This window comes from Aotus nancymaae, unplaced genomic scaffold (genome assembly GCF_030222135.1).
Source record: "Aotus nancymaae isolate 86718 unplaced genomic scaffold, 86718_ANA_hifiasm-v0.15.2.pri h1tg000067l, whole genome shotgun sequence".
Lineage (NCBI taxonomy): Eukaryota > Metazoa > Chordata > Mammalia > Primates > Aotidae > Aotus > Aotus nancymaae.
Genome location: NW_026988482.1, coordinates 734,935 through 750,535, shown reverse-complemented (window position 1 = coordinate 750,535; position 15,601 = coordinate 734,935). Strand labels below are relative to the sequence as shown.

Below are 15,601 nucleotides of genomic sequence, written 5' to 3'. Positions count from 1 at the left end.
GCAGGGCCACGCGGCCGGCCCGCCCGAGTTCGCGCCTCGCTGGGAAGGAGCCCGCTGGTGATGGCGGCGGCCGCGCCGGGGTCTGGCGGCACCCGCGGGGCCTGCGCGTCCTCCGCTTAAGCGCCCCCTCCGCGCGCCGGGGGCCGATGCAGGCGAAAGGAAGCCTTTTCCTCAGGCCGGGCCTCAAGCAGCCCTTCGCCGTCATCCCCGTGCAAATCACACTCCAGGGCGGAAGGAGGCGCCAAGGCCGGGGCGGGAATCTGGCTGCGCAGGCGCGGGAAGAGGCGCTCGGCCGGGGCGGGGGCGGAGGCGGGAATCTGGCTGCGCAGGCGCGGGAAGAGGCGCTCGGCCGGGGCGGGGGCGGGGGCGGGGGCGGGAATCTGGCTGCGCAGGCGCGGGAAGAGGCGCTCGGCCGGGGGCGCGGCCGGGGGGCGGGAATCTGGCTGCGCAGGCGCGGGAAGAGGCGCTCGGCCGGGGCGGGGGCCGGGGCGGGGGCGGGGGCGGGGGCGGGGGCGGGAATCTGGCTGCGCAGGCGCGGGAAGAGGCGCTCGGCCGGGGCGGGGGCCGGGGCGGGGGCGGGGGCGGGGGCGGGGGCGGGAATCTGGCTGCGCAGGCGCGGGAAGGGGCGCTCGGGGCGCTCGGGGCGCTCGGGGCGCGGGAAGAGGCGCTCCAGGCGCTCGGGGCGCTAGTGTCGCCTTTACTCTCGGAGGGCGCCCGGCGGGCCCGCGGTTTCTCACCTCAGGGGCTGCCGCCTTTCCCGCTGTCGCCATCCTTGGGTTGCCAGGTCCCGGGGATGGGAGCCCCTTCACGCTCCCCTGTGGCCCACTTCACGCTCGCGAACTCGCCCAGCCACGGCTGGCGCTCAGGAGTCTCCTCCTGGTTGAACGAGGGGGTGAGGAAATCACACAGCGTTTGGCCCCGTGGGGAGCCTTGGCGTCCGAGCTCGCTCGCCACGTCTTCGGCCGTGTGACTGGGCAGGTCACTAACCTCCGCCGGCTTCACCTCCTTGTCCGCGAACCGGGGGTGAGAGCCCTGCGAGCCTCGGCGGAACGCTGCGTCCTCTCTCAACGCCAGCGCTTTGGCTTTTGTCCTTACCCTGCCTGCTCCCTGGAGGGGAAGCGAGAGGCGATCTTCGGGCCCGTTTTCTCCCCAGGGAGGTGCAACGGAGAGGAGCCGAGAGCCTCGAGTGAGCTGCACCCCTTTGGCCGGCGCCGGGGTTGGGGCGTGCGGCGGTCAGTGCGGGCACCAGGTGGGATGAGAACGCCTTCCGGGCGGGTGCGTCTCAGCCAGCCTGACTCGCTCTCGGGAAACACGCATTTATTATCGGCTCTAGTGGAGGCGGGAGCTGAGAACTGGAAAACATTGAAGATGGTAATGGTCACCGTGTCACTCGCTTCCAAGGTCATGGAACTGCTCTCGCTGGTATTTGAGAGAATGCAGGAGGAGAGTGAGGTACGGAGCTTGGATGGGGTGGGGGTTCAGGGGGGAAGGAGCAGGCAGACCGCGGAGCAAAGAAACACGCTCTTCTCTGCTAGACACGAACCGATTCTTCTGTGAACGGACGTGGCAAAAGATGAAATAACAAACACGCAAGCAGACAGGTTTTAGTGCCCCACACGCCGCACGGTGAACTGGATAGAAAGGCAGTTGTGTTATCAAAGCAGCCTAGTGTACCTCATTTTCCTTCCTGAAATGCGCACTTGAATTATTGCTGTTTCCTCTTGCTGAACTTGATGAACTATGTTGACTTTACTCAACTTTATTTGCTGTTTCAAAATAAGTTGTTAAATAATGTAATTAAAATACAGAAGAGTAAAAATAATTACCAAACGTCTCCTCTGTAACCAAAACAAATTACAGGGAAATATTAATATAATATACTCAATGTTTATAAATTCATGTCACATACACCAGTGAAATGAATGTCAGATGAATTAGGAAGTTTTGATGAGCCACAGCGTCTTCCTAAGGAACACTTCTTGCACCAGTTTCAGTGCTGGAGGGAGAGGCTGCTGGCTTCTGCGGGGATCACCGCCAGATGAGTGTGTTCCGGCTGTCTGTGAGTGAGTTTGCCTCAGGCTAAGCCAGAAGGTGCCTGTAGCTATCTGTCATAGTTGGCTGAGTAGGAAAGTCAGTCCTACCTGCAGTGAAGAAACAGAAGATAGTAGGTATTGCCTTGATTACGAACAAAACAAGGTAATACACTGTTTAGAAGTGGAGATGTATTACTGAAGAGTAGGGTTCATATGCAAATTCAAATAATGCAAATTCAAAATTTAAGGTACAGTTTCTACTGAATGCATATTGCTTTCACACCATAGTAAAGTAAAAGAATTGCAAGTGGAACCATCTTAAGTTGGGGACCACCTATATATATTTAAATCTAGTCTGATAATCTTTATATTTGAAAAACTTTTTTTTTTAGAGACAGGGTCTCACCCTGTCACCAAAGCTGGAGAACAGTGGCACAGTCACAGCTCACTCCAGCTTCAAACTCCTGGGCTCAAGCAATCCTCCTGCCTCAGCTTCCTGAGTAGCTAGGACTGGATGTGTGCCACCACACTTGGATGGTGTTTTAGTTTTTATTTTGTAGAGACAGGGTCTTGCTGTGTTGCCCAGGCTGGTCTCAAACTCCTGGGCTCCTCCCGCCTTGGTTTCCCAAAGAGTTGGGATTACAGGCATGAGCCACCACAGCCAGCTCTAATCTCTATCTTTTAACTGGATCATTTACTCCATTTAGATTTTTTGTAATTACTGATATGATACAGTAACATTATTTTATCATGTTATTTTGTGCTATTTGTCCTGACATTTTCATGAGTTTTTCCTTCTTCTTTATTGCCTTCTTTTGGATTGATTTTTTCCCCTTTCCATTCTTTGTCTCTCTACTAGTTTGGAATTTCTGGAGTATCACCTAAAAGAGTAGAAAAAGGTGATATTTCTATTTAGCATGCGTATTTGAACTTTTCAACATGAAATTAATGCCTTTTTCTTTCCCCCTGGAAAAGTTAGCACTATTACTCCCTCTAAATTACATTCTCTTGTCGTGTATTTATCTTTCCTTTTAATCCCACAAGACATAATAGTAATAAGATAATAATAGTAATAAGTATTTTATAGATTTAACATCTATAGAGTTAATATCTTTCTTTTTGTTAGACGGAGTCTTGCTCTGTTGCCCAGGCTGGAGTGCAGTGGTATGAGCTCGGCTGACTGCAATCTCAGCCTCCCGCGTTTAAGCGATTCTCCTGCTTCAGCCTTCCGAGTAGCTGGGATTACAGGTGTGCGCCACGACATCCAGCTAATTTTTGTATTTTTTAGTAGAGATGGGGTTTTGCCATGTTGGGCAGGCTGGTCTTGAACTCCTGACTTCACGTGATTTGCCTGTCTTGGTCTCCCAAAGTGTTGAGACTGCAGGTGTGAGCCACTGCACGAAGCCTAGAGTTAATGTCTTTACTTACCTATTTACTTCTACATCTGCTCTTCACTTCTGGTTAAATCTCATTCTGTTACCTGATTTTTTTTTCTGCCTAGCGTAAAACGTGACCCTTTTCTTTTAGTGAGGGTCTGTTGAGGACAAACTCAGCCTTGTGTGTGTCTGAAATGTCTTTATTTATTGAGAGGACTTTTTTTTTTGATAGATATAGAATTCTGTGGTTACTTTTTCTCAGCATATTGATAATATTATTGCCTTCTGGCTTCAAGTCTTGTTATAGAGAAGTAAGCTCTCAGCTGAATTGTCATGACTTTGAAGTGAACTTGTCTTTTTCTCTGGCTACTGCTAAGATTTTTTCTTATCTTTGTAGCTGTGCAATCTATCTGTGATGTGTTTAAGTGTGGATTCCTCTTTATTTTATTCCATGGGCTTCTGGAGTCTGTGAACTGGGTCCTTCATCAGTTCTAGAATTGGATTATCTTTTTACAATATTGCTTCTGACTTGTGTCTCTTCTCTTCTTCTGGAATTCTGAATAGGTAATTATGTTACACCCCGTAATCTATCTTTCATTTTTCTGAACCTCTCTTTAATATTTCCCATTAAGAAATCTCTCTGTATTATACTCTGGCTATTTTTGAAGATGCAGCTCTCCATTCACTTCTCAGATCTTCTCAGATGTGTCTAACTGACTGTTATGTCTGTTCATTAAATTTTTATTTCAATTATTTTATTTTTGATTTGTATACATTCTTTTTAAAATATTAGCTCTGCATTTTAGAATTCCTTGCTTTCTGACATTTTTGATCTTCCCTTTATTTCTTTAAACATGTTACAGATATGTATTTTATATTCTATGTGAATATCTAAAAGTTTTTGTGGATCTGATTTTGTGTTTTGTTTTTTTTATTTTCTCTCAAACACCTTGACTTCTTTGTGTGTTTATGACTTTTACTTTTATTTTTTGTTTTATTTTTTATTTTTATTTTATTATTATTATTTTTTTGAGATGGAGTCTCGCTCTTTCGCCCAGGCTGGAGGGCAGTGGTGCGGTCTTGACTCACTGCAACCTCTGCCTCCCGAGTAAAAGCGATTCTCCTGCCTCAGCCTCCTACGTAGCTGGGATTACAGGTGCCTACCACCATGCCCGGCTAATTTTTGTATTTTAATTAGAGACAAGGTTTCACCATGTTGCCCAGGCTGGTCTCAAACTCCTGACTGCAGGTAATCTGCCCATCTTGGCCTCCCGAAGTGCTGGTATTACAGGTGGGAGCCACTATGCCCAGCCAAGCATATCTATGTTTTAGTTTTTTGTGATTATCTTATGTTATCCCTTCCTCAAACATGAAATGAATTCTTTCCAAGTGAAGTTGTTAACTTTTCATAAAGCCTTGGAACAAAGTAGACAGAAAAATTATAAATAAAACGTCTGGTCTAGGACACCAGTAAGTCTTATTCCTAAATTAGATCAGAATCAGGCTATGACAGTTTTTTTTGTAACATACCATCATAATTGGGTATGTTAAATGAATGTATTAGCAATGCCGTAGCAACCTCATTATAAGCCTCTTCACCCATGGATTCCAAGGATATTTTACAGTAAGCCTCTGGGATACCTTACACTACAGTGCAACTCAAGTCCAGCTTTAGAGCACCAGGGAAAATGCAGGCTCTTGGGTCCTGGAGACGACAAAACCCATCAAACTTCAGGGCTAAAACGTTCTTTTAAGCAATCTGTCATATTTATTGATAAATTAGAAAATGTACAGGTTCAAATTTCATTAAAATTCTTTTCCATGCCCTTTCTCTGGTGGTGGGATGATGGAGGATGAGTAAAATGTCAAAGGGGACTAAAAACTCCCCAACTAGATCCTCGGTTCCCAGAACGGTATTAACCATGGAGCGCCGCCGTCTCCTGGGACGTTCTGGACTGTCTGACAGTCCCCTTACTCTCTTTAGAGCCTAAAGATGTTGCTGGGGGAGAAGGAAGGTAGGCAGAGGAAAGGGCAAGGGTGTGGGATACGGTATGAAATACGCTTTTGGGAAAAAACGACCGGTAACTTCCTTGATGCGTTTTTGGCTTGGCTTTAAAACGTAGTTAGCTTGATGGAGCGTGTGCTTCCACCATTAGTGCTGCGTTTGTTCGGCTTAAGATTTCATTAAGCTTCTTAAAATGGAACTCAAATGGCTACTGAGCAGGGAACGGCCAATCAGTGACAGTGATGTAGGCAGTGGTGGGATTGTGGCAAAGTAGAGAACACATCTTCCGCAGGGGCAGCCGCGGCTCAGCTCGGCCCACTGCTCCTCTGCAGGGGCATGAATCGTGGGTTTATTTCCCAAGTCAGAACTCAGTGTTTTTATGAGAAATATCATGATTTTTAAAGTCTTAACAAGTTATCTCTCTCTCTCTCTCTCTCTCTCTCTCTCGCGCGCGCGCACACACACACACACACACACACACACACGACAGAGAAGGCCAAGCAAAACACATCTGTGGGCTGGACGTCATCCGTGCCACCGGTTTACCACCTTTGTGTTGGACTCTTCTGTTCACCAGATCAGCCTGCCCTGCAAGAGTGTATCACTTCCTTTGCTGGATCAGGTTTGCAGGCACAGCGGAGAGGGGAGAGAAGAAATGCAGGGACACTTATGCAGAACTGTGAGTGGCCAGAGGGGAGGAGAGTAGGGTGAGTGGAGCCAAGAAGCCATGACAACTTCATAATTCTGAGTGCAGACTGGCCAGTGGGCCAGAAATCCTGCTGGTGGAGATGCTGCCTTTCCAACAGGTGAATATGAAAGAACAGCGCAAACTCTGTTCAGGATGCTGTTAATTCCAAATGTGAACTTCTTGAGTCATTCTTTCCATGTGGAATTCAAAGAAGAATGTAAAAAAATTTTCAGGAGGAACGTACAATATCCCTGAAAGAGAACAAAGTTAATAAGGCTTATTTACATTCAACACTCTAGTCATTGATTAAACAGATCTCTACAGACTTGGACAAGGCAACATTCCTTAGTCTTATTTGCTACAATATCTTTAAAAATACTTGATTACACATCACTTTAGCTTATTTACATGGACTTTTCACCGAGCTCTGAACTGGGATCTCATTGTGTTGCATTCATCCTGCTCACGGCACACAGGTTGGCATCAAACGAGGTTATCCCTCCATTCCTCATGGATTGGAAATGTTCCACTTCTTTATGAGCTCATCACAATATCTCTTTCTCCCTTTCCCCAAAGGACAGCCTTTCCTGCCTCAGGGAAGAAGAGAGAGACAGACTACAGTGATGGAGACCCACTTGATGTGCACAAAAGGCCGCCGTCCAGTGCTGGAGAGGCCTGGGCCATGCTGCTGGGCTTTGCCATGATGGGCTTCTCAGTCCTAATGTTCTTCTTGCTCGGAATAACCATTCTACAGCCTTTTATGCTCAGGTAAGAAACAGGGAGCAAATCCAGTTTCCAGTTCAGATAAGATCCAGGCACAATGGTAAAGGAGAAGAGGCTGCCTTTGCTTTCTCCATCTGTGACAATCTGCCATGGTTTAGAACAAGAAAAATACAATTCCTCTTCCCCTCTCAGTGCTGGGGGCAGCTGGGAGTGGAGGAAGAGGTGGCAAGGGTTGAAGATATTTCCCTGCACTGCTTCCTCCCATCTCATGATCTATATAGACCTCCAAACACATAATTCGCAAATTACAGTTTATTCATTTAGGTCACAAATTCTCCCCCTCAAATGTTGGTATTCCAGGAAAGAGTTAAACCTTGTATACAAGCACAAAGTGTTTGGAGTCTGACTTTTTTGAGTTTCACAGTGTCTTCCTGGCACATAGTAGTTGCTCAATACATACTAGTTTCCTTCCTTTTCTTCTAATTAGGTTCTTTATTCAATACATGTAATGATACCATTGACCCTTGAACAACATGAGTTTGAACTGCGAGAATCCACTTATAAACAGATTTTCTTTCGTGCCTGCCACCCCTGAGACAGTAAGACCAGTCCTTCCTCTTCCTTCACCTTCTCAGCCTACTCAACATGAAGAGGACAAGGAGAGGACCTTTATGATGGTCCACTTCCATTTAGTGAATAGTAAATATGTTTTCTCTTCCTTATGATTTTTTTTCTTCAACTTTTATTTTAAGTTCTGGGGTACATGTGCAGAATGTGCAGGTTTGTTACAAAGGTAAACATGTGCCATGGTGGTTTGCTGCACAGATCAACCCATCACCTAGGTATTAAGCCCAGCACCCATTAGCTATTCTTCCTGATGCTCTCCTTCCCGCTGCTCCATCGAGACGCCCCGTGTGTGTTGTTCGCCCATGTGCCCATGTGATCTTATCATTCAGCTCCCACTTATAAGTGAGAACATTCAGTGTTTGGTTTTCTGTTTCTGCATTAGTTTGCTGAGGATAGATAGCGGCTTCCAGCTTCATTTCAACCATGTCCCCACAAATGACATGATCTTGTTCTTCCTTATGATTTTCTTTTTTGTTTTCCGAGATGGACAGAGTCTTGCTCTATCGCCCAGGCTGGAGTGCAGTGGCATGATCTTGGCTCACTGCAGCCTCCGCCTCCTGGGTTAAAGCGATTCTCCTGCTGGGCCTCGTGGGTAGCTGGGATTACAGGTGTGCACCACCACACCCAGCTAATTTTTGTATTTTTAGTAGAGACAGGGTTTCACCATGTTGGCCAGGCTGGTCTCGAACTTCTGACCTCGTGATCTGCCCGCCTCAGCCTCCCCAGAGTGCTGGGATTACAGGTGTGAGCCACTGCGCCCAGCCATGATTTTCTTAATAGCATTTTCTTTTCTCTAGCTTACTTTTTTTTTTTTTTTAGAGAAGGGGTCTTGCTCCCCGCAGGCTGGAGTGCAGTGATGTGATCATAGCTCACTACAGTCTTGAACTCCTGGGCTCAAGCAATCCTCCCACCTCGACTTCCTGAGTCGCTAGGGTTACAGGCATGAGCTACTGTGCCTGGCTATTCTAGCTTATTTTATTGTAAGAATTCAGTATATAATACATATAAACATACAAAATATGTCTTAATCAACTGTTTACTGGTAAGGCTTCCAGTCAACAGTAGGCTATTAGTAGTTAAGTTTTTTTGTTTTGTTTTTTGAGGCAGGGTCTCACTCTGTCACCCAGGCTGAAGTGCAGTGGTGCAGTCATGGCTCACTGCAGCCTCGACCTCCTGGGCTCAGGTGATCCTTCTGCCTCAGCCTCCTGAGTAGCTGTGACCACAGGTGTGTGCCGCCACAGTTGGCTAGGTTTTGAATTATTTGTAAAGATGGTGTCCCCCTATGTTGCCCAGGCTGGTGTGAACGTCTAGGCTCAAGCCATCCTTCCACCTTGGCCTCCCAAAGTGCTGGAATTACAGGCATGAGCCATCACGGCTGCCCAGTAGTTAAGTTTTGAGGAGTCAAAGGTTATATGCAGATTTTCGACTGCAGGGTTAGGGGTGTGGCGTTGGCATCCCTAACCCCTGAATCGTTCAAGGGTCAACTTCATTTGCTACTAACTATATGCTATGCGCCCAATACATACTCTGTTTTATCCTACTTAAACTGACAACAGCCTATGATGGAAGTGTTATTATTTTAACTTTCATTTCATAAATGAGAAAACTGAGGCTCAGAAAGGCCAAGGAACTTGCCCAAGTTCACACAGCCAGTGAAGAATGTGCCTGTCATTCTGACATAAGACTTCTTGCTTCTTATTGCCTAAATGAAGCTTGCTGATATGAGGGGCATGGGGGTTTTGATTAGGGAAGGGGAGGAGCTATTTAATTTTGGAGATGGTCCACACAACATGGGGTACTTTGGGTCCAGGTCAGATCGGGGTGAAAGGAAGGCAAGGGGTGCTTTTTGGACAGCCCCTTTTTTTGGACAGCCAAAGAGCAGCAGAAGGCCACAGGGGAATGGAAGAGGAAGGCCTAGGAGTTCAGTGAGGGAAACGGGTCATAGGAAAGGAAGAGAGTGGCCTACTTCTGTTACTTGTGATTCATCTCCTGCCATTCTTAGTTTACCATTGTTAGAGGAAAGATGAAGAGGTCACTATTTACTACAGCATACAGTGCCACTACTGGAAGATTCTAGAAGAATCTTCTCTCTGGCATTAGCACCAGGAGACGCTGTGCTGCTCCTGATCAACCAGCTTACTTTTATTTAATGGACACCAGGAATCTTATATCTGGTTATATTTCCTTCATTGCTTTGCATGCTAGGAAGCTCAGAGGCAAATACGTATGTCAGTTCTCATAACTATAAGGGATCTTATGGTCTGCAGGTTACATGTTTGTACCTCACTTTTTTAAAAACTTTTTTTTAAGAGATGGGATCTCACTATGTTGTCCAGGCTAGTCTCCAATTCCTAGGCTCAAGTGATTCTCGTGTCTTGGCTGTACCTCACTTCTGACCTCATTCATTCTTTCCTCTTTTGCTGTTACTCTTTCCCTTCATCATGTATATATATATATATCTATCTGCATTACATGTCTAAGTTGAGTAACGTGTATGCACAGGCAGATCAGATTATTTTAAAAAATGTGATATATTTGGGCGATGGCTTGAGGGTACCTTCTGTAAGCTGGTACCAAATCGTTGCTCATATATTTAAGTTTTACTTTTCTATGCATTCCTGGTAATTGCTTGGTTAAACTAAGTGAATGCCTGAGAGTGGTGAGTTCTCATCTCTCTTGCCTTACATCTTGTACCATCTCAGAGAGTACTTTTACTCCGTAAAGGGTGGCAGTTAAGAAGGCCTGGGTAGCTCATACCTATCCCCACTCCCTCAGTCTCTCATCTCTCAATCAAGTAATGGATTTTGTCACAGCTGTAGTCAAATACACATCCGATGCTACTGAAGAAACATGCTCATTTTTTAGCCCTAAATACATCCCTGGTTCCACCTGAAAGGCTCTGATGGGGCCTTGTACATAGGACAGAATGTCCCACTCTGTTTTGGAGCTCTCTAAAATCTTCAAGGAAAATTGAAATCATACTCGGTTCAGTACCTGGTCAAGATTTAGAGAGCTTCGATAAAAAGGTAACTCTACATTATTATTTCAAGATGTCTAGTTAAAATAAGTATATAAATTAGTGACAAAGCAGGCCAGTGCTAAATCTAGGAAAGGATCTTATTTTCCATTTTTGCATTTTCACTTGCCCAATATTTTTTCTTAGGCCACATCTAGTGATTTCGATACCCTGGACCTTGAGGACATGTTGAACTGTGTTATATTAATAAGGGAAAATGATTATTTTGGTCAAAAAGATTAATGAGAGTGCAGTAGGAATGTAGCGAAATGTTGCTTTTCAAATCTTATTATTTTTTTTTTGAGACAGAGTCTGGCTCCGTTGCCCAGGCTGGAGTGCAGTGGCGCTCCGTGATCTCAGCTCACTGCAACCTCCACCTCCCGGGTTTAAGCAATTCTCCTGCCTCAGCCTCCTAAGTAGCTGGGATTATAGGTGTGTGCCACCACACCTAGCTAATTTTTGTATTTTCAGTGAAGATGGGGTTTCACCATGTTGGCCAGGCTGGTCTCAAACTCCTGGCCTCAAGTGATCCGCCCTCCTCAGCCTCCCAAAGTGCTGAGATTATCGGCATGAACCATTGTGCCCGGCCCTGCTTTTGAAACATTCTGACTTTAGAGCTTGCTAATCTAACTTATTATGTTTAAGGAACCAGTAAGTAAACACAGGGGCTGTATGCAGAGCCGGTCCCATACATTCAATCAAAGCATTTCCTCTTCCCCTTGTTTACTTTTTCTTGCGCTTGTTTTCAAATCATTTCATACATATACACACCCTTTCTCTTCAACATCACAAGGTCTTCATGGTAGGAATTCTGCCTGTCACTTCTCATAGCACCTAGGACACTTTACATATGTAGTACATGTGAAAATTCTCAAGGAATTTTTTCCAAGGAAAATTTAATTCAGTACAGCACTTATTGAACATCTATGTAGGGAGAGGCATTCTGTTTCATGCTTTGAGGAACACACAGATGAATCGGATGTAGCTCCTGACCTCAAGGAACTTACTGATAGCAAAAATATGGTAAGGATTCTACAGAGAGATTGCATGTATGATTTGCACTTGCCTCTTTGGAAGTAGAGTGGGTACATGGAATTGTACCTTGCTGCCAGAAATCGTGTAGGCTATGTTGACCAAGGGCCCTGTAGTTGGACTCCTTCCAAAGGCATGTCAGGAGGAGCCAGTACATCTTGAAAGGATGAAGCACGAGATTCCTGAGTGTGAATCTTGGTGGTTACAGTGTTATGGTAATGCTAACGTTGTTTACACTGTGGTTCTCCATATACCTGCATCTTCAAAACGATTGAAGATTCCCGAGCCTCAAGTCAGACCTACCGAACCTGAATCTCTGGAGCGAAGCCCTGGAATCCACAGTTTAACAAATTCTTCATTCTAACAAACTCACAGGTGATTCTGAAGTTTGAAAGCCATTGGTATAGTGAGAAATATGCCAGTAGGATCAGAAGTAAGGTGGAACTTGGCACTTTGGGGCTCTTTACCCCGACTCTGTGTGTTCCATGCTCCCTGATTATTATGTGCCTGCCGTAAGGATCCTGCGCTACCTCCAAATACACAAATGCCTTGTGCTACCACACCGAAATGTAGAACAAAATTTTCTAGTAAGTGAAGAACATTTTTTTTTTCCAAATTGAAGCACTCAGAGAGAAGAATCGACCTGCACTGCCATCCACACAGCTATCACGGACGACTGGCTGGACTGTGCCTTCACCTGTGGTGTGCGCTGCCGTGGTCAGGGAAGTACCCGTGCCTTCAGGTGTTTGTGAACCTCACCCATTCAGGGCAGAAAGCTCTCCTATATTATAATGAAGAGGCTGTCCAGATAAATCCCAAGGTATTGTAAAGTTCATGTATTCATCATTAAAGAGTTCTTATATATTTTATTTTGAAATGGAGTCTCGCTCTGTCACCTAGGCTGGAGTGCAGTGGTGCAATCTTAGCTCACTGCAACCTCTGCCTCCCGGGTTCAAGCGATTCTCCTTTCTCAGCCTCCCAAGTAGTTGGGACTACAGGCATGCACCACCACACCGAGCTAATTTTTGTATTTTTTTTTAGTAGAGATGGGGTTTCACCATGCTGGTCAGGCTGGTCTCAAATTCCTGACCTCGTGATTCACCTGCCTTGGCCTCCCAAAGTGCTGGGATTACAGGTGTGAGCCCTCGTGCCCAGCCAGGAGTTCTTATGACAACAACCCTTCCCTGTCAGACTGTCCCCAGCCGGGTATATAAATAACCCAGGGCTGTCTTTAGGGATAAATCTGTTTATTTTGTAGTGAACATTTTTATAGTGATCCAATCAGGATAAATGAAGCTGTCTTCTTGGTGCAGAAATGGGGTGTATAGAAAGGAAAGAAATTCTTCCAGTTTCACAACTTGGTGTCTGCAATCTATAGGTTGTGCCAATGAGTAGTCATTTGCGGGCAGTCTGTCTTTTGAAATTCCCACTTCCCGTCATATAAAAATGCTACAGTGTACTGTACTCACAGTTTACCCTGAATCAAGTGAGTGATTTTTCTTATCAAATAAAGATTATCATTTTTATTTTAATAAGTTACACAACGGATTCATATTTAAAGTTTATATTTATACCTAACTATAAAAGTTGAGTTGTGTTAGATTCGTTGACATGTTACACTTTGTTGTCTCACTCTGTCACCCAGGCTGGAGTGCAGTGACGTGATCTTGGCTCACTGCAACCTCTGCCTCCCGGGTTCAAGCGATTCTCCTGCCTCAGCCTCCTGTGTAGCTGAGATTACAGGTGCCCACCGCTACACCCAGCTAATTTTCTGTATTTTTAGTAGAGACAGGGTTTCACCATGTTGGCCAGGCTGGTCTTGAACTCCTGACCTGCTGATTCACCCACCTTGGCCTCCCAGAGTGTTGGGATTACAGGTGTGAGCCACCGCGCCCAGCACACTTCATTGTCTTTAAGCATCAATTTCAATCTGATGACTTTTGTTTTCTATTTTGGATGCAGTGATTTTTTTTTTTTTTTTTTGAGACGGAGTTTTGCTCTTGTTACCCAGGCTGGAGTGCAATGGCGTGATCTCGGCTCACCGCAACCTCCGCCTCCTGGGTTCAGGCAGTTCTCCTGCCTCAGCCTCCTGAGTAGCTGAGATTACAGGCATGCGCCACCATGCCCAGCTAATTTTTTGTATTTTTAGTAGAGACGAGGTTTCACCATGTTGACCCGGATGGTCTTGAGGCGGGTGGATCACGAGGTCAAGGGATGCAGTGATTTTTAAGGCTTCAAACATTTTGTAGGCCTTTAGCACAGTACCTCAAGTGCCTAATGGACATGGTAAACATTTTGAAGGCCTTTAGCACAGTACCTCAAGTACCTAATGGATATGGTAATAAACCTCAAGCTTTTTTGAAAAAATGTCACCAGCTGACAGAGCTCCCTTCTCCACTGGTTCTGCCCCTCAGGAAGTGGAAGGCCAGATGGGGCTCCCTCTCTGAGCCCAGAGCAAAAGCCCCAATGTGCTTTTCTTTAGGGAAGTACTTTGCTGCAGGAGATCAAGACAGAGAACAGAGGCATTATCAGGTGCTGAAAGCTCATGTAGGGCTCAGCTGATCCCCTGAATGGACAAACGGATTCATATTGTCCAAGAGACCAAGAACCTGCGTGTCGGGAGGAGTCATCTTCCTTACGAAGTTGGTCACTTCCTCTCCTGCAGTGTCTTTGTTTTTCTTTCCTAGTGAACAAGATGGTTCAAATGCAATGTCATATAAACTAAGAATTCCCTCCACATCCTTACTTAGTGAGTGGAAATGACCGTTTCACTCCGGCCCTCCAGTCAACCCTTTCCCATGAGCTGTGTAATATTTCACTACCTTCTAACATTGAAACTCCCTGCTAATCACTTCAGCCTGAAGGTATTTCAGAATCAAAACTGTTAAGTATTTGGTACTGGTGATACTGTCACCCAGGCTGAGTGCAGTGCTGCTATCTCGGCTCACTGCAACCTCTGCCTCCAGGGTTCAAGCAATTCTGAAATGTGTCTTTATCTTTTTTCCTCCTCCATGTTTCTAGTGCTTTTACACACTTAAGTGCCACCAAGATAGAAATGATTTGCTCAGCAGTGCTCTGGACATAAAGGCATTCTTTGATCACAAGAATGGAACCGCCTTTCCATGCTTCTACAGCCAGGCAGCCAAGCCGAAGATGTCGTTCTTATAAAACAGTATGACCAAACGGCCATCTTCCACTGCTTCTTGTGGCCTTCGCTGACCCTGCCAGGTGGTGCCCTGATTGTTGGCATGGTGAGATTAACACAACACTTGTCCTCACTGTGTGAAAAATACAGCAATGCAGTAAGAGATGAGGTAGGTGGGAAAGTACCTTATACAGAACAGCATCAGTTCAGACTGTGAAGTGTGAGGAGGAGCAGAGAAATCTTCAGACGGTGGCCAAATTAAAGTGCTGGCCTTCAGATGTTCGTGATTTCTGCAGCTGAGGACCTAAACGCCTGCCTGCAATCTCACAATGTAAAAGGTAATAATTAAAGTTAAGATTCATATTTTCATGTGGGGAAAAAAAATTTACAAGCCTTATTTTGTATTCTATTTATTTCTATAAATACATACAAATTAACTATCTTTTCTAATCAAAATCACTTTCCAAATGAGTAAAGAAGCACTTTGTTTTTCTTGTATAGCAAAATGAGTTCAAGATATTCTTTACCTAACTTCAGCTCTAGCTAGAACCAGTCACTAGAAATGTACAAGGAGGGTATCTAACCTACTGAGCTCTGAACCGTCAGCCAACTCTGCAATATAGTCACACCAAAACGTTTCTCAGAAAAAAGTTCTGAACAGTTCGTTCACTATAGGAAGATAAAAACCTGGTAGAAAACTTAAGAAACATGGACCTAACATATTTATTATAGTGTGTTCTGTTGTTTTTCTTCTTGAGGTGGAGTTTTGCTCATCGCCCAGGCTGGAGTGCAGTGGCTCAATCTTGGCTACCTGCAACCTCTGTTTCCCGGGTTCAAGTGATTCTCCTGCCTCAACCTCCCAAGTAGCTGGGAGTACAGGCATGTGCCACCACGCCCGACTACTTTTGTATTGTTAGTAGAGATGGAATTTCGCCGTGTTGGTCAAACTGGTCTTG

The 15,601-nt window shown here is 45.5% G+C and overlaps 1 protein-coding gene across 1 annotated transcript in view; it reads left to right on the top strand.

The window, feature by feature from the left end:
- Nucleotides 1-60: 60 nt before the first annotated feature.
- LOC105730826 (uncharacterized) overlaps nucleotides 61-15,601 on the top strand; it is a 29,086-nt gene continuing 13,545 nt past the window's right edge. Inside the window, exons 1-5 of the mRNA XM_064367325.1 lie at nucleotides 61-107; nucleotides 228-1,452; nucleotides 6,679-6,870; nucleotides 12,123-12,320; nucleotides 14,522-14,983. Coding sequence (XP_064223395.1) covers nucleotides 61-107; nucleotides 228-1,452; nucleotides 6,679-6,726 — 1,320 coding nt within the window. The 3' untranslated portion in view covers nucleotides 6,727-6,870; nucleotides 12,123-12,320; nucleotides 14,522-14,983. The remainder of the gene's footprint in view (nucleotides 108-227; nucleotides 1,453-6,678; nucleotides 6,871-12,122; nucleotides 12,321-14,521; nucleotides 14,984-15,601) is intronic.